Below are 24,358 nucleotides of genomic sequence, written 5' to 3'. Positions count from 1 at the left end.
ATGACCAAAATTAAAATAACATACATTAAATTGAACAAAATTTAGCACATTTTATTATTTGATCAAGGAATCATAATACTTTTACATTAACAAAACACTTTTTAAAATAAAATATTAGAAACATATTGCTAAACATGTAGTACAAGAAGATGGAGGGAGTAGGAAGGAAATATTTGTCATCTCTCTCGCGCATCCTCCGGAGAATACGTGAGTACATGATGTTAGAGTGAGAGAATGTTAACGTGACTAGCAAAATTAGCATTCAATGTTAGCGTGAGAGAATCTGGCCTTAAATAATTAGCTACCACCAAATATGTTGCCTAGTTCCATCACCAAAAATTCAAAAATATTTAGTTTGCAAAATTGTCACAGTATCCAAGAAATTTTTTGTTATTAGTATTCAATGTTAAAGCTAATTAGTATCTTAATTCTGCAAACACCTATTACATGGAGTATTTACATTCGATTGCTGCAAAGAGCAAGATCATGGTATAGCAATAGTTGGAAATGGAACAACTTGCTGATAAATCATGGTGCTGCAAAAAAGCACTTAGAATCTAATGCTAAACTTGAACGTATGACATTCAGATTTAACGTTTATCGTTCACCACTAAACCAATTGTTCAGATTGTAAGGAATTTATGGAGAGCAGAATGCGGAGACCATTTTCGGAATGGCGAGGACTTTGAACGATTCACATATAATTTAGCTTTTATCAATGTTTGATGTGGTTTTGTAGTATGTTACAAACTACATTATTAACTTATGAACTTGTAATATTTGAATCTTAGATTTGATGTCAATGTATTATATGGACATTTATGCTTATATATGCTCACATAAATAAATCTTTTAATTTAAGTTACTGCTTGAAATTCTCATGCATGTAACGTTTCTTATTGTCTTAGTATGCAGCATGTTTTTGATTGTTTTATCAGATTTTAGCACGCAACATTCATCATTGTCATTTACAACTAAATGAACAAAATGATATACAAAAGTAAATATTGGAAATCACCATTTTAGATCATGAAATTGTGAGTGTATGCCAATCTGAGATCTTAAATACGCTTAAAACTTTTATGTGTAATGGACTAATGGACATTATAAAACTTAAAACTTAAAATTGTCATTTGCAACTCAATATTTTCACAATTTTTTTCACATTTTTTTCTCAGGTTTTACGTGATACACATTATAATCCTAGCTAGTACATTTAATATGTATTACACCATTGAATCTTTCACAATCTATTTATATAAATAAAAACATAAAATGGAATAGGGTAAGATTTACATCATAATTAATCAAGAAAATGACAATTGTTTCAATTTCAAAAAACATCATGCTAAAATCATGAGATCCTACAAACTCACATATCTAACAAACTTTCAGATTTTAGATATACTTCCCACCAAAAATGCAAGCATCTTGTGCAACCGCACTTGATGATCAGAAAATTCTATAAACAAATCCCTCTTAGCACTTGCTATCTTAAATTCTTGAGTTCTATTCTTCAAATTGTTGCTTGTTCTATTCTTTCCTTCCTGTGGTGTATTCTTAAAAAACAAAATGTTTTTCAATTACCACCCATGGCTTGCAAAGAGACAGTAAAGATGTTTCAAATGGAAAATCAATACAATCATAGATAACTTAAGTGGACGAATCAGGCATTCACTATTCATGGTTGAACCAATAGTAAATAACCAAAGTATGTTATTCATCAAAACGCATAACATCTACATCTCAGTTGAGGATGCAGATGAGATGCATTATTATGCAAACTTGCCATCAATTTAAGACATATGCATTAATTTGAGCTACTTTACATACCACAAATTGTGCATAATGGTGAATGATTTGAAACTTATTATTGAGATGAACCATGTTTCTGATGGCAACTAAAATCATGGTAAAAGGTATCCAAGGGGGATCTTGGTGTTCCTTGAGTGTTAGCAGGAACACTATCTGGTGCCATGTCAAAGGTGCAACATATAGGGTAGCCCACTTTTGCTTCAGATTGAATGTAGCTCCATCAAATGGCTTTGTGGGTTTTGCGTCCTTTGAAGGCTATGAATATACACGTGCTCAGATGTAAAAGGTAAGGTGTACTTGTGCAGCCGCACATGATTAGCATATTTTGTAAACAAATCCCTCTTAGCACTGGCTATCTTGACTTCTTGAGTATTTTTGTATTAATAATTACTTAACTATCTTGACTTCTTGAGTATTTGTTCCTTGAATATATTTGTATTAATAATTACTTAACTAATTCGAGCTTTGAATATTTTCGTTTGAATAACAATTTTTTAAATTTTCTTTCCCATCTTACATATTTCTTACGTGTTTTTTAATTGACAATTTTATCTCGTTTGACTTTATAATATATGAAGTGTAACTGACGTTTGAGAATTATACAATCCAAATTGTATTTACTCAGATTTTTTACGATAATGATATAAATTATTAAAATGACCAAAATTAAAATAACATTAATTAAATTGACCAAAATTTAGCACATTTTATTATTTGATCAAGGAATCGTAATACTTTTACATTAACAAAACACTTATTAAAATAAAATATTAGAAACATAATGTTAAACATGTAGTACAAGAAGATGGAGGGAGAAGGAGGGAAATATTTGTCATCTCTCTCGCGCATCCTCCGGAAAAGACGTGAGTACATGATGTTAGAGTGAGAGAATGTTAGAGTGAGAAAAATTATGTTATTAATTAGCATTCAATGTTAAAGCTAATTAGTATCTTAATTTTGCATACACTTATTACATGGAGTATTTACATTCGATTGATGCAAAGAGCTAGATCATGGTATAGCAATAGTTGGATATGGAACAACTTGCTGATATATCATGGTGCTGCAAAAAGCACTTACAAACTCATGCTAAACTTGAACGTGTGACATTCAGATTTAACGTTTATCGTTCACCACTAAACCAAATGTTCAGATTGTAAGGACTTTATGGAGAGCAGAATGCGGAGACCTTTATCGGAATGGCAAGGAGTTTGAACGATTCACATAAAATTTAGCTTTGATCAATGTTTGATGTGGTTTTGTAGTATGTTACAAACTACCTAGTTAACTTTAATGTATTATATGGACATTTATGCTTATAAATTCTCACATAAATAAATCTTTTAATTTATGCTATGATTATGTACACATCAGTGGTACTTTTATATTCAGTGTGACCTATGTATGTACACGTCGGTGGTACTCTTTCAGTTGTATAAGACATATGCTAAGATTTGTTTAGAGAATTTTTTTAATGTTGTAATTTTAATGTATCTAGTACTAAGTTTAATGCACATTGAATAATTCTACATAAATTAGGTATTGGTGTTACAGATTGGCTGCAAATCTAAGGATTCATTTGCCTCAAACCTTATCAATATGTTGGATCTTAATTCCAGAACATCAAACTCATCTTCTTCATCATGTGCAGTCTAAGGATTCATTTGCCTCAAACCTTATGAGTAAATCGTTTTGTGTTTAATGTCACCACAAATTTCAGTCTAGTTGAAGCTCAATTTTCTGTTTCAAGTTAGTTCAGTGCCAACAGACTGCGGAGGGTAGCATAGACCATTTTCCGAATTTGATAATCAAACTTGGAATCATGCAGACTAAGTTACCCTTATACTTGACATAAAAACGGCTTACTAAAAACATAGTCCAAATAATTGTCTTTTTCCAACTTCATGGTGATTTGATAAGATTAATCATATTTGCTTATTGTTTGTTTTCACACGACGTCATCTCTAATTTTGGGCTTGTTGAAACACAGTACAAAAAGGATAGAAGAATCATTATTGAATGATGAGCAGCAGGAACACAATGCCTCTCAATTACTTGTGCCACAGACTAACACTACACCTTAGTTACTTGCACTGCAAGTTACATGAGCTGGCACTAGTTCAGAGTTGGTTACCAGAAATAACTAACTTCCTAGTTTATAGGGATGATAGGGTACAATGTAATAGGGTTGATACACAGTAGCATAGTATGTGCCTACAATAACAACCTATATAAGAGATCATTGTAACAAACTCTTATTCAATGAAAAAGTTCTCATTTCACTCTGATTTTCTTCTCTAGTTTTCTCTTTTCTTCAATGTTCTTGGTTACTCAACATGGTATCAAAGCCTTTTGATTCGTCTTCCGCAAGTTTTCTCAAGCTCCATCAATGGCGCCTCGTAACAACGATGTTCTCACTGATCAATCTAGTCCTTTCTTCGTTCATCCTAGTGATGGACCTTCATCTGTCACTGTTTCTCCGGTTTTGGACGGTTCAAACTATCATTCCTGGGCTCGATCAATGCGAAGAGCGTTAGGAGGCAAAATGAAGTTTGAATTCGTTGACGGTACAATTGAACCTATCACTGATGATTTTGATCCTCTGTTTCGACCTTGGAATCGTTGCAACAACTTAGTGCATTCCTGGATTGTAAATTCTGTATCTCCTTCAATTGCACAATCCATAATTTTCATGGAAAATGCATGTGATGTTTGGAACGATCTGAAAGAACGATTCTCTCAAGGAGATTTGGTAAGAATTTCTGAACTTATGCAAGAAATCTATGCTTTGCAACAAGAATCCAAGTCTGTAACTGCTTTTTACTCTGAGTTGAAGATTTTGTGGGAGGAGCTTGAGATATATATGCATGTACCAAATTGTGTGTGCAGAGTACGTTGTTCTTGTGAATTCATGCGAAATGCTAGACAAAATCATAATCTGCTTTATGCAATTAGATTTCTCACTGGTTTGAATGAGAACTTTGCTATGGTTAAGTCTCAAATTTTGTTAATGGATCCATTACCTTCCATGAACAAAATCTTTTCCATGGTTTTGCAACATGAAAGACAAGGAAATTTTGCTTCACCTAGTGAAGATTCAGTTTTGATTAACTATGCTGATTCCAGAAAGTACAAGGGAGACTCTTCTGGAAAATCACAATCTCAAGGAACCAATTCTAAACATGGTGTACGTGTGTGTACTTTCTGTGGTAGAAAGAATCACACTGTGGAAACTTGTTGGCAGAAACATGGAGTTCCACCTCACCTTCAAAAGACTTTTGGTTCTTCATCTGCTAATCATATTGCAAAGGAGGATGTTACTAATGATGAGAAGTCTTCATCATGTGGTGATAGCAAAACTACTGCTCCAGCTATTACACATGAGCAATATGAGAAGTTAATATCTTTACTTCAGAATTCATCTCTTAACCAAGGTTCAAAAACTGCACATGCTTCTAATCAGGTTTCTTCTTCCATGTCTCTTGGTCATTCACCAACTGACAGGCAAGGTACTAGTTTCTGTTCTTCTTTAACTTGTCACAATTTTACTCTAAGTTCTTGGATCATTGATTCAGGAGCTAGTGATCACATTTGTGGAAATCTAAAATGGTTTCATTCTTACAATGAAATCATTCCTACTAACATAAAACTACCTAATGGTCATTTAACTATGGCAAATCAATCTGGAACCATTAAATTTTCTGATGATTTTATCATTCATGATGTTCTCTATGTCCCTGAATTTCACTTTAATCTCATTTCTGTGTCCAAATTAACAAATTTCTTAAATTGTATTGTGAGTTTTAATGGTTTCCAGTGTTTTATTCAGGACAAGAAAACCAAGAAGATGATTGGTTCTGGTGATAAAAGGGAGGAGTTATACTACTTGAATCTTTCAAATAAGCTGACTTGTTCAGCAAGCAAGATTGTTCCCAACTTTGCTCCTTTACCAGATAGTGCCCTTTGGCATTTTAGACTAGGTCACCTTTCTTTTTCTAGAATGAAGTCCTTACAGTCTCAGTTTCCTTTTGTCTATGTAGATTCTAAAGCAACTTGTGATGTGTGTCACTTTGCTAAACACAGGAAATTACCATTTCCTGAAAGTTGTAATAAAGCTGAAAAGCCTTTTGAATTGATGCATTTTGACATTTGGGGTCCTATTTCAATTTCTTCTGTTCATAATCATTCCTATTTTCTAACTGTTGTTGATGATTTTAGTAGATTCACTTGGATAACCTTAATGAAATCTAAAGGTGAAACTAGACAACATGTCATAGATTTCATCACCTTAATTGAAAATCAACATGACTGTCATGTTAAAATTGTTAGAAGTGATAATGGCCCTGAATTTAATATGCCTCAGTTTTATGCCTCTAAAGGTATTTTGCATCAAACTAGCTGTGTTGAAACACCCCAACAAAATGCAAGGGTGGAAAGAAAACATCAACACATTTTAAACATCACTAGAGCACTTCTTTTTCAATCCCACTTACCTAAATCTTTTTGGTCATATGCTGCAGTTCATGCAGTCATCATTATGAATAGGGTGCCTAGCCCCATTTTAAACAATCAAACACCTTATTTTCTATTACACAATCAAAATGTTGATTTGCATCAATTGAAAGTTTTTGGCTCTTTAGCTTATGCATCAACTCTTCAGGCAAACAGAGTCAAACTTGCTTCTAGAGCAAGAAAGTGTATTTTTCTTGGTTATAAAAGTGGTATGAAAGGAGTCATTCTTCTTGACACTCACTCCAAAGAAATTTTTGTTTCTAGAAATGTCACTCACCATGAAAGTATTTTTCCTTATAAAAATAATCCTTCAAATGTCTCATGGGAATATCATACACATCTAGCACAAGATTATGATATTGCTCCTGTTATTGAAACTCCTCCTTCTGAAACTGTGTCAGACCCTTTCAATTCAAATTCAAATTCCACCAATGAACCACCATCTTCCACTTCCATCACTAACCCTCCTCTTCCTTCATCACCTGTTATACATAAGTCTACCAGAGTCAAGTCTGCCCCCAGCTATTTGAAAGATTACATCTGCAATAACTCTTCCATTTCATCATCAAAATCAGTCAACTCAGGTATTTCTTATCCCATTACTGATTTTCACTCTTTTGATCATCTTTCTTCATCACATAGAGTCTTTTCCATTTCTATTACTCAAAGTACTGAGCCTAAAACCTATAAGGAGGCATGTCAGTCTGAACATTGGTTAAAGGCTATGAATGATGAATTAAAGGCATTGACTGCTAATGGTACCTGGTCCATTGTGGATTTACCACCCAATGTGAAGCCAATTGGCAGTAAATGGGTATATAGAGTGAAACATAAGGCAGCTGGCTCTATTGAAAGGTACAAAGCCAGATTGGTAGCTAAGGGTTACAATCAAATTGAGGGACTGGATTTTTTTGATACTTTTTCTCCTGTTGCTAAGCTCACTACAGTTAGAACCCTTCTTGCTATTGCCTCTATTCAAAACTGGCATTTACACCAATTAGATGTTAACAATGCATTTCTTCATGGTGATTTGCAAGAGGATGTATTCATGAGTATACCAGAAGGGGTTTCTAGCTTGCCTGGCAAAGTCTGCAAACTGCAGAAAAGTCTTTATGGTTTGAAACAAGCAAGCAGAAAATGGTATGAAAAATTGACTGCTTTGTTGCTTCATGAAGGTTACTCTCAGTCCACATCTGATTACTCCTTATTCACTCTTCAACATAACACTAATTTTACAGCAATTTTAGTTTATGTTGATGACATCATATTGGCTGGTACTTCTCTGATTGAATTTCAAAGAATCAAGTCCATTCTAGATGCTAAATTCAAGATTAAGGATTTGGGGATCCTCAAATATTTCTTAGGATTGGAAGTTGCTCACTCTAAAGCAGGCATTTCAGTCTCTCAAAGGAAATATTGCTTGGATTTACTTGATTCTTCTGGTCTTTTAGGTTCCAAGCCTGCATCAACACCTTTAGATACTTCCATCAAGTTGCATCAAGACACATGTGCACCTTTTGAAGATGTGTCTTGCTACAGGAGGCTCATTGGCAGACTGTTATACCTGAACACTACTAGACCTGACATCTCTTTAGCTACACAGCAGCTGAGCCAGTTTCTGAATTCCCCAACAATCACACATTACAAAGCTTCTTGTAGAGTATTAAGATACCTTAAGAACAATCCTGGTCTTGGTCTTTTCTTCCCTAGAAGTTCAGAGAAGCAACTACTGGGCTATGTTGATGCAGACTGGGCAGGGTGTGTGGATTCCAGAAGATCAACAACTGGATTCTGCTTCTTTTTAGGTTCTTCACTCATCTCTTGGAGAGCTAAAAAGCAAGTAACCATTTCCAGATCTTCCTCTGAAGCTGAGTACAGAGCTCTTTCCACTGCTACATGTGAGCTTCAGTGGCTGCTCTATCTTTTAAAGGACTTGAAAGTCAACAGCAGCAAGCAACCAGTCATGTATTGTGACAGTCAAAGTGCAATTCACATTGCATCCAATCCAGTTTTCCATGAAAGGACAAAGCATTTGGAAATAGACTGTCACCTTGTTAGAGAAAAGATTCAAAAGGGAATCCTCAGACTTCTTCCTATATCAACACATGAGCAATTGGCAGATTTTCTAACAAAGCCTTTAGCACCTCCAAAGTTCAACCAATTTATATCCAAGCTTGGAATGATAAATATTTATCATGGTCAAGCTTGTGGGAGGATGTTGAAACACAGTACAAAAAGGATAGAAGAATCATTATTGAATGATGAGCAGCAGGAACACAATGCCTCTCAATTACTTGTGCCACAGGCTAACACTACACCTTAGTTACTTGCACTGCAAGTTACATGAGCTGGCACTAGTTCAGAGTTGGTTACCAGAAATAACTAACTTCCTAGTTTATAGGGATGATAGGGTACAATGTAATAGGGTTGATACACAGTAGCATAGTATGTGCCTACAATAACAACCTATATAAGAGATCATTGTAACAAACTCTTATTCAATGAAAAAGTTCTCATTTCACTCTGATTTTCTTCTCTAGTTTTCTCTTTTCTTCAATGTTCTTGGTTACTCAACAGGGCTTATCATATTATTCTATGTTTGAATTCTCTTATGTTTTTCTAATATGATGGAACATGGATACTATCATTCATTTAGAAAAAAGATAATGATATATAGTTGATATTATTATGTTTTATTTGTAGATAAAGATAATGATAAGTGGATGAAGAGGAAGAAAATGAATTAGAAATGCGTTAGTTTCTAAAGGGAAAAAGAGTTGAAGAGAAGGAAGTTGTAGAAAAAGAAAATTGTGTGCTAGGAACAGAGGAGATTAACCATAGTCATATAATTCGCTTGACATGTTGCAAACTACAAATTGGTTTGTAAAAATTCCCCTCTAACTCATGGAGACCAATGAATCGATGAACCGAGACAATTCGGTGAAGATCGAAGAAAAGGAAGAAGACGTTTTTCTTTGACGTTCATAAAGAAAAGATTGAGTAGGAAATAAAAGAGAAAGGAAAACCTATGGTGCAGCACATAAATTTTGCAAAGAGAATGTTTTTTGCAAAATAACACAGATAAAAAAGAAGTAGAAAATTAAGTGAAAATAAAATAAAAATCGGTAAGTGCGCACTAGTTTGGTACTCCTACTACAATAATCTTTCTTCTTTTTTGCACTAGTAATTAATTTAATTAATTAAATAATATGTTTTAAGCCTCAGGGTGGGGATAATGTGGAGCACTTGAAAAGATTCATGCTTAGATGATTCACTTTAATAAATATTTTGTTATTTCTGATAAATTTTAAGTGTTATTTCTGATAAAAAATTTCGATAGCCTAATAGACTTGATTAGGTAGTACTAGCAATAAAAACAAGTACCGAAGCATCATACCTCGATACATACTGAATTCTTCTCATGTTGCCATTCGGGAACTTTTACCACGTGCCAATGCGAATCGCGAATAATGTGACTTTGAGTTGAAAAAACAAATTGATGAGTTGGTTTCAAATGATCTGGTAGATAATATTGTAAGAGAAACATTCAATACAAACTTGTCAATTAGACACATGACAACCATAAATGGTAAAAATTATATTCACTCAAAATCACACACCCAAGAGAATGGAAACATATTACGCCCTTTTGATAGAGAATTGCTTTATAGACCCTTAGTTTATCGTAACATATCTGCAGATGGCACAAACCTATCAGGATGTATCTTTTGATCAGTCGTTTTTCAGGGTTAAGCAACTTCCTTTTGATGAAGAGGCTGGATCCAACACCTTAAAGGGATCGACGGAACTTAGACACCAACATTTGATGATGGTCGGTGTTTATCACCTTGCTGGGACATTACGTTTTGAGTTTTAAGTAAATGAAACTACAAAATTTGAATTACAATTTTTGAGCATTGAGAGTGTGATCCACTGCGTCATTGGGATTATAATACAGAATTCAGAAAGAGCTAATGGAACCTCAAAATTCAGGCACGAATTAACAGCACCTACTGTAGATGATGATAAGCTTGTTCGAATGATTCATCGAGGTCTATTGAAAAGAGCTGGTGTGAAAAGTGAAGCTGTAAAAAATGGCAAGGAAGCTGTAGATATTCATTGCAGTGGTCAAAGATTTGATATTATTTTCATGGACAAGGAAATGCCTGTCATGAATGGGATTGAGGTACATAGTTACATTATCACATATGTTAATACGTAATAATTTAAAAGCATTATTTATCTTGATTCCTTTTTCCTGTTAATTTTGTTCTGTATAATATGGAAGACCTGGTTCAGGTGTAGCTATTAAGACATCCACGCCCTGCTTTAAAGTATCGACAAGCATAGATTTGAATGGAACCCCAGATTTAGACATTTATCGACAATTATGGAAGACCTGCAAAGCAAGTAACAACAAACAACAGTTATAATAATAGCAGTGAGTTAGTGAGTCTCTAAACCTTAAATAAATAGAATTGAGCATGAGATGCTAACTCTGCTGTGGGTGTGAGTATAAGAAGAGTAGGAGCTTGTTGTCTGAGACGTTGAATGATTGGTAGAAGATAAGCTAATGTATTTCTAGAACCGCTCTTGTCAGCAATGATACAAGACTTTCCGGCAATAACAAGACTAAAATCGAAGTCTATAGATTTATCTTTGTAGAGTAGTCTCAAAGTTTTCATAACCTGACTTAGGCATCGATTTATCAACGTTTTCACGACTCCTTTGTGAGTGTAGCATCCTTTCAGGTAGTATAAACTAGTAAGATGAATCTTTTTACCAATTTTGATCAAACAAAATTAACAATTAATCAAATAGTGAAACACACTGAATTATTTTATTTAATAATGTTCTTTTACTCTCTTATCAATGAAACCTTGAACACCAAAATCCACTGGATTTCTCTTTGCTAGAAATGAATCAGAAAACTATGCTGCTTAAAAAGGAGAGGAAATCTTTTATGATTGATGTCAAGTAAGTGTCAAATCTATTACCCTTGTAGATTATGACAATCAAGAAAATCAAGGATGCAATGGTGGGCTAATGGAATATGATTTTGAGTACATAAAGCAAAAAGATGGCATAAGAACAGAAAGCTATTACCCTTACACTGCAAATGATGGATCATGTGATGCATCCGGATTTTAACCCATCCAAGGTGATACCATGGATTCTAAACTGTTGTCATAAAAAAATGTGACACTTAAGAAACTTAAATAAGATACAAAACTCATTCATGATGCAGGAAGATGTCCCAACTGTGTCAATTGATCGCCATGAGATTGTTCCAATAAGAAAGGGGATGAGATTCAAAAACCCGAAAGGGGATGTTACTGTGTGTCTTAAAAACCAGAAAGGGTCAGGTTCTTTATACTCGAAAGGGTCAGGTTACTTCAACCTGAAAGGGTCAGGTTACTAACTTGTTGTGTTTGGTGGTTCATGTCTGCCTACACGCTCGTTTTGATGCTCGAATGAGCTAACCGCTTGCTGCTTTGTTCAGGGAGCTGGCACTTGGATTTGTTACCGTGTTGACGGTCACTCCATTCACCATGTTTAAATCCTCTTTGTTGCTTGCACATTTTCACTCTTCATATTTTTTTGTAACTTGGTTTCGCGCCCGTATGCGGGTTCGCTAGGTTGCGCCTGTGATTATTGATTTTGTGTTATAATAGATTAGGGTGGATCCGCTTTTGTTATTACACGATGTATTCCCGTTTGGGTTAATCCTCGGTCAGGTTTAATGTGCCCCCACTCTCTGTATCTTGTTCTTTTTATCTTATATTATTTTCTTTTGCTTAAAAAAAAATCAAGAGAGTATTTTGGGTTGGTTTTTTCATTATCCTAATTATATCTTTAAACAAAATTTAAAGAAGAGATTATTTTGGGTTGGTGTTTTCATTATCCTAATTGTATCTTTAAATAAATATTACTATAATATTGTTTATTGTCGATGTCGTTAAAAAATATAAGAATTTATATTATATTTATTATATTGTTATTATAATTGAACTAAATAAACATATTTAGTTGGGTTTGTTATAATTTGAAATTCAAAAACATCTATATTTATATTTTTAATCAAAATCAAAATTTCATAAAAAGCACAGTTAATAAATTACACTTTGTGCCCGGAAGATAGTCCACTTTTTTTTTTTTTTTGACAAAGTCCACTTTTTATTATGTATCCCATTTTCATTTCTTAAACAAATAAATAAATTACAGCCGTTAACTCTTGTTTTGCTGTTGCTCCCATTAACTCCCAAAAAAAATGTTGTTACCTTTGATTAAAATTTCTGGATCACTATAAATGATGAGGCACGTACGAGACAGAAGGCAAAAGATGAAAGACACAACATTGGTGTTTGATTGATAAACGTAACCTCTTAACATCAGTCGTTTTCAATGTCTCATCGGTATCAGTTTCATATATTTAAGAAATGTATATCTTTAAGAAATCTTTACTAGTAATAGTATCGGTTTCATAATTAACCTATGAGTGATGCTATGTGTCTGGCAACAAAACTCATACTCGTGGTTACCCACCCCAACCAAACCCAATTTGACGGGTTTTTCCCGTTTTGACTGATTTTAGGTATGGGTTTGGGTTTTCCTTGATTTCAAAACAAGGGTATGGGACGGGTAACGGGTATATAGGTACCCACCCCGAACCCTACCCAAATTCGTCCCGAATGAAGAAAACTATTTAATGTTGATATGACATGTTATTTTGTTTGATAATTGTCGTGTTGTATAAAAACTACCATAGATATTTAAAGGAGCAACTAAATCAATCGGTCTAACAAATGTTAAAGTGAACATATTGTTGGATAATGCATTACAATATTTCTCTAGGGGTTGCAAAAGAACTTCTATTTTTTATTAAAAAAAATTATTCAATACGGGGACAGGGATGGGCGCGGGGATACCCGAACCCGTCAGGGACGGGGATGGGGTTCAATTTCTCATCCCCATTGGATATGAGTAGGGTGACGGGTAAGTATGTGAGAATCCGGTATGGGGATGGGGAATGTAAATCCCGTCTCCACCCCGCCCCATTGTCATGCCTATATGTGTTTCAAAAAAATCCATCCAGAACTTATCTTGAAGAAATGGTAGGCGCTAGATCTTGCATCATTTAGAATACATGTGTTGATGGATATGATAAAAGTCTTATTTGGATACACTTACCAGGTGGCATTTAACATGGGAAAGGGGAATCATTTCCTACCATAAGAAAGTTTTTTTGGGCCATTAAATCAAGTGAGGAACATAATATTATTGTAGTCTCTTAACACTATATTTTCTCACACCATTCCATCAACCTTGTCTCTCCTCCATGTCCCCACTCACCCACCAGCAATAAAAGTTGCAATTTGACTTGGCATCTGAATTCTGTAAATTCCAACTTAATTCTTAATTTTATAGTTATTCTTTTTTGTTTAGATTTTAATTTAATTTAGTAAATTCAGGAAAAGACGTTTTGATAATTTAATTCTAATTTAATTCAGTAAATTCAGACAAAGACGTTTTGATAATTTGGATTTTAATTGAGTGGTAAGTAAAATCTAACTAAATATTCTTTCAAATATGATTCAAATTTGGATTCTTTAAAAGGATTCGTCCTGGACCAAAACCCATTAGTAATTTGAGCTAAATTACTTGATTTGCCTCTTAATTTTTGAATTATATATATTTTGTGATCATGGCGCATGTATAGTGAAGTACAATTTTTACTATAAAAAGAAAGTTTGATTTTCACCGGTGCTTTTGTAACATCGAGGTTCTATTTTTGTAACATAATGAGTTTAATTTTATTTTAACTCTATTTTTATTTTTACGGTTGTTATCAAATGACATAGTAAAAAATTTATCCATCAACTAAAGAGAAAAGTATATAATTTTATTGTACCAGTGAATAATAATTGGTGTAGCAGCTCTCAAAATAATAATAATAATAATAATTGGTGTACCAAGAATGAGACTCTTGTGGACCACTTTTTCGTTGTACATCAATTCTCCCATCATAATTTGGATTTTTATTAAATAACACAACCAAACACTTCTCCCGTCTTAACTCTCACTATTTTCTTTCATTCTCCTCTCAAGTTATTTCATTCACTTTCTAAATATGGGAGAAGCTCAAGATCTTCAACTTCAAAAAATGGGTATGTAACTCAAACTTTCATCTTCTATTTTGAAAAACACAAATATAATTTATATATGTTATCAAATTGCATGTCTCATAAATTCAAACAACTAATAATATCTTTCAAAAACGGAACTTGTCAAAAAAAAAAACTTTCAAAAACGGAAAAAATATACGATGAACTGGATATAGACAAGTTTGAAAAACACAAATATAATTTATATATGTTATCAAATTGCATGTCTCATAAATTCAAACATCTAATAATATCTTTCAAAAACGGAACTTGTCAAAAAAAAAAAAAACTTTCAAAAACGGAAAAAATATACGATGAACTGGATATAGACAAGATCCCAATAGAATCCACAGAAAACAACTAGTAAGAAACACAATCATGGAACACAAAAGTTTCTTCTTAATTATTTTAGTAAGGTATATAGTCGGTGAATGAGTGGTAGAAAGGTATATATAAACTATTTTCTATTATTTTGAACTAATATTAACTAAAGGTTAATTATGTAAATTTGATGTTCAACTCTGTAATTTTTTCTTGTACTATTAGCGATGGTCGTATTAATTCTAGAGTTAATATATGTTTACCCCCTGTATATTTGCAATTACTGGATTACCTCTCTGTAAAAAAAATTGTTTAGATTTCAACCCTGTAATTTGAAGATTCTTTGATTTTGTAATTTCATGCCATGAAATTTCAAAATTTAAGGTATTTTTGTCCCTGTAATTTGAGTAAATTTTGGTTTGCACACTGCCATTTCATCGATTTTGTACAATCAAAATTCATGAAGGTCCAAAACCAAGGAATCTACAAATTACTGGGTTGCAATCTAAACAATTATTTTATTTTTTTTACCGTGGATAACCCAGAAACCGCTAATATTACAAGGGGTAAACATATATTGATCCTTAATTCTAATATCGTTCATCATGTTGAGGTTGTCGTTAATCATGTTTAGGCCACCTTTATTTTTAGTTGTCAGTAAGTAAGCAGCCCCATATATAGATATGTAAATGTTTAACATAAAATTTGCAAAATTAACTTTTAGTTAATATTTTACTTCAAAATAATAGAAAATGGTTTTTTCGTCAAAAACAAGTGGAAGTAGACTTGTTAAAATACTCATTTATGTATTTAGATGAGAGTAAATTAACACCCTCACGTGTGTCTACATGTATGTATATATATACACACGACCTGTTTAGCTTGCAAATACACTATTTTAATTTATACTACGATAAATATTGGTGGGTTATGTTTTTTTTTTTTTTTATGTAAAAGTGGTCTGTTGTCAAATTTATTTATGTTTTAAAGTAATTGAAAAAAAAAATGCAAAGGCCGAGCAAAGTTGGATACAAATTAAAAATACATGTAAATATACCAATTTTGTCCAATATTAATGATATATGATATAAATTGATGTATTGATCAATTTGTGCTATTTTTGTAGAAGTCCATGAAGCCAAAGAAACATTCTCATTGGAGCAAAATAGCTTTCCAAACCAAATAACGAATGGATCAATTATGACCAATAAGAAAAGAATATACTATATCAAGGTAGCAATTTATGCAGCACTTGTCTTAGCAGGCCAATCCGCTGCAACACTTTTAGGAAGATTATACTATGAAAAAGGAGGAAAGAGTAAATGGATGGCAACCGTTGTTCAACTAGCTGGTTTCCCAATTCTACTACCATATTATTTTTTCATCTTATCATCCAAAAAACATACCACAAATAATAATATCATTGTTGATCCAAATCAATCATCTACATACATGCTAGCTTTTGTCTATGTCTCACTTGGCCTATTTAATGCATTAATTTGCTACTTATATTCATTAGGGCTAATGTATCTCCCTGTCTCTACTTTTACACTTATTTGCTCATCCCAATTAGGTTTCAATGCATTATTTTCCTACTTCCTCAATTCACTCAAGTTCACACCTTTCATAATCAACTCTTTAGTCCTTCTAACAATTTCTTCCTCCCTCCTTGTGTTCCAAAGTGAGTCCTCAAATTCCACAAATGTTTCCAAGAAAATGTATTGGATTGGATTCATATGCACTTTAGTTGCATCTGCAGGGTATGGATTGATCCTTTCCCTTACACAACTAGCTTTCAAGAAGGTTGTGAAAAGGCAAAATTTTAAAAGTGTGATGGACATGATAATATATACACAATTGGTAGCTACTTGTATTACTCTAGTAGGACTTTTTGCAAGTGGAGAGTGGAATGGTATAAAGAAAGAAATGGAAGATTATGAGTTGGGGAAAGCTTCTTATGTCCTTGATCTCACTTTCATAGCCATAACATGGCAAGTCTTTAGTATTGGTTGTGTTGGACTAATTTTTGAGGTTTCTTCGCTATTCTCTAATGCTATAAGTGTTTTAGGTTTGCCTATTGTTCCTATATTAGCTGTGGTTTTCTTTCAAGACAAAATGCATGGGATTAAGGCCATTTCTATGGTACTAGCTGTTTGGGGCTTCATATCATATTTGTATCAACAATATTTGGATGAGAATGACATTATAACCGAAACAAGAAACACTCCTGACATTAGCAAACATTCTTCAACTTTAGAAGAGGGTGACTGAAGAGGGTGATTGTCGATCTGGGTTAACATGATGTCCGATTCAAGTAGAACCAATTCAATATGTAAGAAGATTAGGTTGGTTGATATCATTGATTCGGTTTATATTGTTGTGAACCATATATGTTTGGTTAGGGTATGGGGTTGAGAACTTAATATATGATAATGTGAAGGATTATTAGATAGATGTTTATGTTAATATTAGATAGATGTTTATTAATATTAGATAAATGTTTATGTGAATATATGATAGAGTGTTTTTTTTCTTTTGTTTATGTTAATTATAGATAGATGTTTATTAATTAGTTTAGTAATTGTATGTTGTTTATTTATAGATAATGTTGAGAATGCAGGTGATCGAAAACCTAGAGTTGTCGATTCCATTAAGGTTGAAGCTCCCGCTAAGGTCGAAGTCTCCGTTAAAATTGAGGCTTCAAGCGTCAATTCCTATGTGGACACGGCTCATTTCTTTTCAACCCAAGACACATGGAAAGATAAAAACGAATTGCTCGGTTGGGTCCGTCGACAAGCAAATAGGGCTGGATTTACGGTTGTCATTAGAATATCTTGTGAAGGAAGAAATGCTATGTTGGAGTTGGTTTGTGAACGGAGCGGCGACCACAAAGTACCGAAGACAAAAGTGAAGCATGAAGGAATGGGATCAAGAAAATGTGGGTGTTTGTTCAAGGTGTGTGGATATGTCCTTAGTGAAGACAATGCTTGGAAATTGGCTATTCTTAATGGCGTTCACAACCATGAGATGGTGTCGTATGTAGCAGGGCACCTTCTTGCCAGAAGATTAACGGAGGACGACAAGAAGATTGTACATGACTTGACCGATTCTTCGGTGAAACCAAAAAATATTTTGACAAACTTGAGGAATAAAAGGAAAGAGACCATGACAAATATCAAGCAAGTCTACAATGAACGTCATAAATTCAAAAAGGCAAAAAGGGGTGACTTGACGGAGATGCAATATCTAATCACAAAGTTGGAAGAGAATGGATATGTTTATTACGTAAGAGAAAAAAAGGAAAGTCAAACCGTTCAAGACATATTTTGGACTCATCTAACTTCGGTAAAGTTGTTTAACACTTTTCCTACTGTTTTGACAATGGATTCCACGTACAAAACCAACTTGTATAGGATGCCATTGTTTGAAATAGTTGGAGTCACCTCAACCTATTTGACATATTCGGTTGGTTTTGCATTTATGACGTCCGAGAAGGAGCATAACTTTACTTGGGCTTTGCAAATGTTGCTTAAACTTCTTGGACCAAATAGTGATATGCCTAAGATGGTAGTGACCGACAGGGACACGGGTATGATGAACGCCGTAAACAATGTTCTCCCCGGTAGTAGTGCAATACTTTGTTATTTCCATGTTGGCAAAAATGTTAGATCAAGAATCATCATCGATTGCAAAGTTAAACAAAACGTTGTTGTGGTGGATGGCCAAAAGAAGATTGTCGACGAGGAGAATCATAGTAAGTTGGTTGATACCATATTTGATGCATGGGAAAAATTGGTTGAATCTCCTACTCAAGAGTTATATGCGGCTAATCTAGTGGAATTCCAAGATGCTTGTAAGGATCATCCAAAGTTTCTTAACTATGTTCAAGAAACCATATTGAACCCTTATAAGGACAAACTAGTGAGGGCATGGACAGACCTTGTGTTACATCTTGGGTGTAGGACCACGAATAGAGTTGAAGGAGCTCATGGTGTGGTGAAGGAATATTTGTCCACCTCCAAGGGTGATTTGGGTACTTGTTGGCATAAAATAGATGAGATGTTGGCAAACCAATTTGGGGAGATACAATCATCGTTTGGTAAGAGCGTTACGGTCTTGGAACATCGATACAAAAATGTCACTTTGTACTCTGGGTTGGGTGGTAATGTGTCTAGACAAGCCATGAATTTTATTTTTGTGGAAGAAGAGCGTGCTAGGAGAACCTTGTGCATTGAGAAGAAAACTTGTGGTTGTGTTCAAAGGACGTCGTATGGCCTACCTTGTGCATGCTTCATTGATATGAAAATCCGTCACAACATGCCCATTCGATTGGATGAGATACACCCGCATTGGCATAAGTTGTACATGGGTAAAGAACAAAGTGATGAAGATTTGTTTTCGGTCGCGGAGGAGTGGCGTGGTATCCAAAAACGTCTCCAAAGAGTTCCGTTCCAAATGAAACTAGAAATCAAAGAGGCTTTGCGGTTGTTACCCTTTACGGAGACCACATTGTCGTCACCACCTCCAAGAAAGGTGGCAACCAAAGGAGCTCCCAAAAAAATCAAAACTACACGTAGGATCCCATCTTTGTGGGAGACTATTGATTCTCAACATCCGGAAAGTCAATCTTCACCACGGAAAAAATCTTCACAAACTAAAAGAAAAGGTGCTCGCATTGGCATTTCTCCGGTTCCGGTTCCTAAGCCTAGTTTGGTTTCAATAAGTTATGATTCATCCAATCCTATGTATTACATGCCAAAATTCATGAGACCATACATTGAGAGAGTTGTGGATGTTATTGGTGACGAGAATTGTGGGTTTAGGGCTATAGCGGAAGCCGTGGGTTTGACGCAAGAAAGTCATGTTATGGTGCGGAGAGCACTTATTCAAGAGTTGAAAGAGCATAGGAGCAAATACATTGAGGTATATGCGAGCGAGGTCCGTTACAAGTACATCTTAGATGGATTGTATCCTCCCAAAAATCCTAGTAGCTTTGCACCTCCCGACAAATGGTTGACATTGTCGGATATGGGACACATCGTTGCATCATGTTACAATAGGCCGGTGTTAGAGATGACTACATGGAAATACTACATCTCCGAAACTTTTTTCCCACTTAGAGGACGACCTCCGGTTAACCCGAAAAGCAACATGATTTGCCTTGGTCTAATCCCAAATCATTTTGTCCTTCTTTCATTAAAAGATGGTTGCCCACTACCTCCAACATCCCCGGAGTGGAGAAATCACAGGAGCGAAGAGGCGGCAACAAGGGAGGATGAATTCTTGGATCAACACGATCGTTTCCAAACACTCATGGACATTGAGGTCAAAGAGAGACCGGTTCCACCAAAAGAGCCAACAAATGAAGACAATCCAATTATGTTTGATGACACTCCGGTTAAAGCACACACCGAATTTGAAGATGTTCTGGAACATTTAGATGATTTGCTTTTATTAGATGAAATGTGACACTTTTTGGTCGGTGTTAATCTGTTTTTTGGTTGATACGCGCCGACGTATTTTTTTGGATATATAATGTAATGACCAATTTTTTGGGTGATATAATGTAACTAACCTTCAACTATTTATATGTATATCAATATATTTGAGTTTCGCATTTATTAGTAATTAATGTACATTACATGTAATGTTTTGCATAATGTGGAAAATTTGATGAATTTCAAACAATTGTTAAACGTTAACGCATTATCGGTTTGGTGTAATGTAACCGAATAATTGATAAACTATTAAATGTAAATGTTTATGATTGCTGGATGTTGTTGTTTCGGTTTGATTTCCTCCGGAATTGCCATTTGAAATTACAGGTAAAACAGGACACATTTCCTGGGAAAAACCAGTTACAGACTGCACTGGTTCTGTAACTGGTGTTAGCGGTAGTTAACTGCCGCTAGAAGCCAGCGGTTGTTAACAACCGGCGTATTTACCAGCGGTAGTTAACTACCGCCAGGGCATTAAGGTCATTTCCATGTGTCAATTGGAAGTATTCTATGTCAAAAAAGCAATTTTCTTAGAAGTATAGTTTAGCAAAAATTATGTTTTGGGCTTTTTTTAGCAGTTATCTTCTTCATTATTTTGATTATTTTAACATGATAACTGCTAAATGTGACATCAAAATATAGAAAAGAAAATAGTTGTTTTTACTATGTAAATTTTTAAGTACTTTAAAGTTTTTTGTTGGGTATCAATGTATTGTACACTGTATGAAAATTTATTTAAAATTTAGATTTAACTTGAAATAAATTAAATAAAAATATGATATGATATTTCATTGAATTATTGAATGATGAATATATACTCAACCAAACTTCAGGGTATCAAAGTGTTCACCTATGCATTTACGATAATGTTGTATAGAAATAAACGACTACCTGTGTGATCCATTTGCTCTAAGGAGGAACAAAAAATTAGGAATATAGTAGATTGGGAAGGAGATGAGTTGATGGAGAAGGTAAGGGATGAAGGGAGGATATTCTCTTCTGTTACAATTTCCTTCAATGCAATCTCATCCATTCCTTTCTCTTACCAAATGATATGCAGTTCCATTTTTTAACAATTAATGAAAGGTGGAGATGTGCATTGGACACCCTTGTGTTAAAATCTCAAGGGAAATGATCCTTTTTCAAGGATGAAAGATGAGTGAAATCTGAAATGGATGTATGTCAGAATATATATGATATTCTTAGTTAAATCTAACTCTATCTGCCAATTATATGTTGGAAATTAGGTCTAAATAAAAACAGATTTCATTAAATATGTTCAATAATTATGAATCAATAGTGAAAGCAAACAAAACATTGAACATGATTATGATTGAGTCTACGACTTGTTTGATTTATCAAGAATATTATTAATTGGGTAAAAGAAATACATGGATGAAGCTTTGATGACAGTCATCTCAACATCAACGATAAACAGAGAGAAGATGTGGTGATCTGAAATACACAACAATGCTTGCGACGGCTATATTGGTTCTTCCTCAATCGGTACCTTTATGCCTCATGTTCTCTTTAGATGAGGAGAAGAGAGAGTTTGTCGTGTCCGGTGTATTGAGGATCATAACCTCTTTTATATTGGATGACCATTAAAGTTCCCATTATTCCGCTAATGGTTCATCCAGGCATCCACTTATATTGCGGTTCATATCAACTAATTAAATATTTAATTAATCATCCAATTAGAAATCTAATAGCTTCATAACTTAATTTGATCACTAATCAACTAAGACTCACAATTGATAAATAACTAATATAATTTTTTTGAAGGAAGGAAGTCAATTCATTTCATTACTCAAAAGGTGCCAAATACATGACGATACATCATCATAAATGTTTGGGCTAGGATCAGATGGGGCTACCATCGCTAATTTGTGAGCGACCCCATTATCTTGCCTTCTATTAAACTCGACATGAGAGTTTTGAAAACTATCCTAAAATAACTGTCTGCAGCATTAATAATATAATCAAGTCCGCTATTATCATCTACCCATGTATGAAAAGAATCTACGAGCTGTGGTGAATCTAGTACAAAATAAACATTATCAAATCGGAGGTCTGATACCCATTGCAGCGTGATGGGCAACCCAACTGCTTATCCTATCGTAACATCGCATAGAGGGGAAAACCAATCAGTTCTCATAAGCACAAAGTCACCTGCATTATCTCTAATACATATACCAATACCAACTCGGTTGAGAGAGGAGGAGAAGGACGCATCGATATTACATTTATACCTACCTCTCGCTGGTTTTTCCCATATAATCATTTCTTGCTTGCTTTGCTCCTGATGAGGTGTGGCTAGAATTGTGTCACCTACTTTTCTCATGAGCTGCACGGACTTCAAGTCCCTTAGGAGATTCGTCGCCCTAGTCAAAACTTGGGCATTTGTCTCAACCTTTTGTTGCCATAAATTTAAATTCCTTCTCTTCTAAAGGCTCCACAAAATTGTAGCAAAAAGAGCACTTTGAGATGGGTTAAGTGTAGATAGCATAGTAAACACCACCGCATCCATGTTACAATCTTGTCGAAGAGCACGATCAATCTTGTCCCAAAGGTTAACCTCACACCATATATGCACATTAGTAGGACATTCTAAAAGAACATGGATACTATCTTCATAATTGTTATCACAAAGGGGACAGTTAATAGGACAATGCATACCTCTGCTACTTAGGCGAGCTCTGGTAGGAAAACAACCCCGACAAACCCGCCAAACAAGATTATTAATCTTTGGAGGGGACTTTTAATCTCCAAATAAGTTGCCACTGGCCTGGTGCATGTAGGTGAGAATTATCTGCAATTTCAGTAACACGAGTTCTATAGGCACTGCGCACCGAATGCATACCATTCGTTTCTGCTTTCCAAATTAATTTATTTTCAGTAACCAAAGGTTGTAGCGGTGTATTTAGAATCAATTGTGTCGTATTATGATCAAACATATTATAGATTAAAGGAGTATTCCATATCTTGTGATGCTGATCAATAATGTCCTTGACTTTAGCATGGGATAATGGCGCGAATATGGGATTGTAATATGCAAAAGACAGTCCATCTTTAGGCAATGGTGCACCAAACAGAGGTATATTTTCTCCTGTACCTATGTGCCATCTTGCACCTCTTTTCACAACCATTTTAGCATTACAGATACTTCTCCACACATAACTGAGGTTTCTTCTCAACCTTAACCTTAAAAAAATATTGTTGGGAAAATAACGAGCTTTAAATAATCTAGTTACAACCCATTTGAGTTGGCCTGGTTATATTGGCTTGAGACCTGGGAGTATGCTCTTCCTTAAAGTCCCAAGTTCGATTCTCTCTGATGCCAATTTAGGTGGATTAATTTAACTTCTTCAAAATAATAATAATAATAATAATAATAATAATAATAATAATAATAATAATAATAATCTAGTTACAAGACTATCAACATCTATTTGAAATTTCCACACCTGTTTTCCAAGCATCGCCGCGTTAAAAGAAGCAAGGTTCTTAAATCCCATGCCACCATGAGTTTTATGAACAATCAATCTCCCAAGACAACCAATGCATACCTTTTCTCAAAGAACCACCATGTCCCCACCAAAAAGCATTTATCATTTTTTCAATCCCATCAATCAATTTGTCTGGGAGAAGATATATACTCATAATATATGAAGGTATGGATTGGAGTACCGATTTTATCATTACCTCTCTTCCTGCTTTAGATAAACATGTGCTACTCAAACTGTTGATTTTGTGCCAAATTCGATCCTTTATAAAACCAAAAGTTGCTTCTTTGCTACGCCCCACCATAGAAGGGAAGCAAGATACTTCCCCGTTCCCATAACAGCCCGGACACCTAAAGTGTTAGTGATGGAATCTTTTGGAGGAGCTTCCACGTGAGTGCTATAATAAACTTCAGACTTTGGCAAGCTGATGGCCTGGCCAGATGCAACCTCATAAGTCTCTAAATTATTTTTCATCACTTGTGCTTCTTGCTCTTTGGCCCTGAAAAAGAGAAAACAATCATCGGCAAATAAAATGTGAGAA

General features: G+C 34.5%; 3 protein-coding genes across 3 annotated transcripts; 2 read left to right on the top strand and 1 right to left on the bottom strand.

Moving 5' to 3' along the window:
• The first annotated feature begins 14,402 nt into the window (after nt 1–14,402).
• LOC146938673 (putative purine permease 10) lies at nt 14,403–17,346 on the top strand. Its single transcript, XM_085752582.1, has 2 exons — nt 14,403–14,495; nt 15,940–17,346. The coding sequence occupies exons 1-2, from the start codon at nt 14,459–14,461 to the stop codon at nt 17,082–17,084; spliced, it is 1,182 nt and encodes a 393-aa protein (XP_085608708.1). The 5' UTR covers nt 14,403–14,458; the 3' UTR covers nt 17,085–17,346.
• Nucleotides 17,347–17,354: 8 nt separating this feature from the next.
• LOC146938672 (PKS-NRPS hybrid synthetase cheA-like) lies at nt 17,355–20,435 on the top strand. Its single transcript, XM_085752581.1, has one exon. It carries the CDS (start codon nt 17,355–17,357, stop codon nt 20,280–20,282), a length of 2,928 nt encoding a protein of 975 aa, XP_085608707.1. The 3' UTR covers nt 20,283–20,435.
• A 2,322-nt stretch (nt 20,436–22,757) lies between these two features.
• LOC146938671 (uncharacterized) lies at nt 22,758–23,460 on the bottom strand. Its single transcript, XM_085749668.1, has 2 exons — nt 23,100–23,460; nt 22,758–22,942 (listed from the first exon to the last, which is right to left on the bottom strand). Exons 1-2 carry the CDS (start codon nt 23,458–23,460, stop codon nt 22,758–22,760), a joined length of 546 nt encoding a protein of 181 aa, XP_085605794.1.
• Nucleotides 23,461–24,358: the final 898 nt, after the last annotated feature.

Source organism: Medicago sativa, chromosome 3 (genome assembly GCF_051527215.1).
Source record: "Medicago sativa cultivar Bolivia chromosome 3, Bolivia_mono, whole genome shotgun sequence".
Lineage (NCBI taxonomy): Eukaryota > Viridiplantae > Streptophyta > Magnoliopsida > Fabales > Fabaceae > Medicago > Medicago sativa.
The sequence above is the reverse complement of the archived record's forward strand: the minus strand, read 5'-3'. Positions and strand labels throughout refer to the sequence as shown.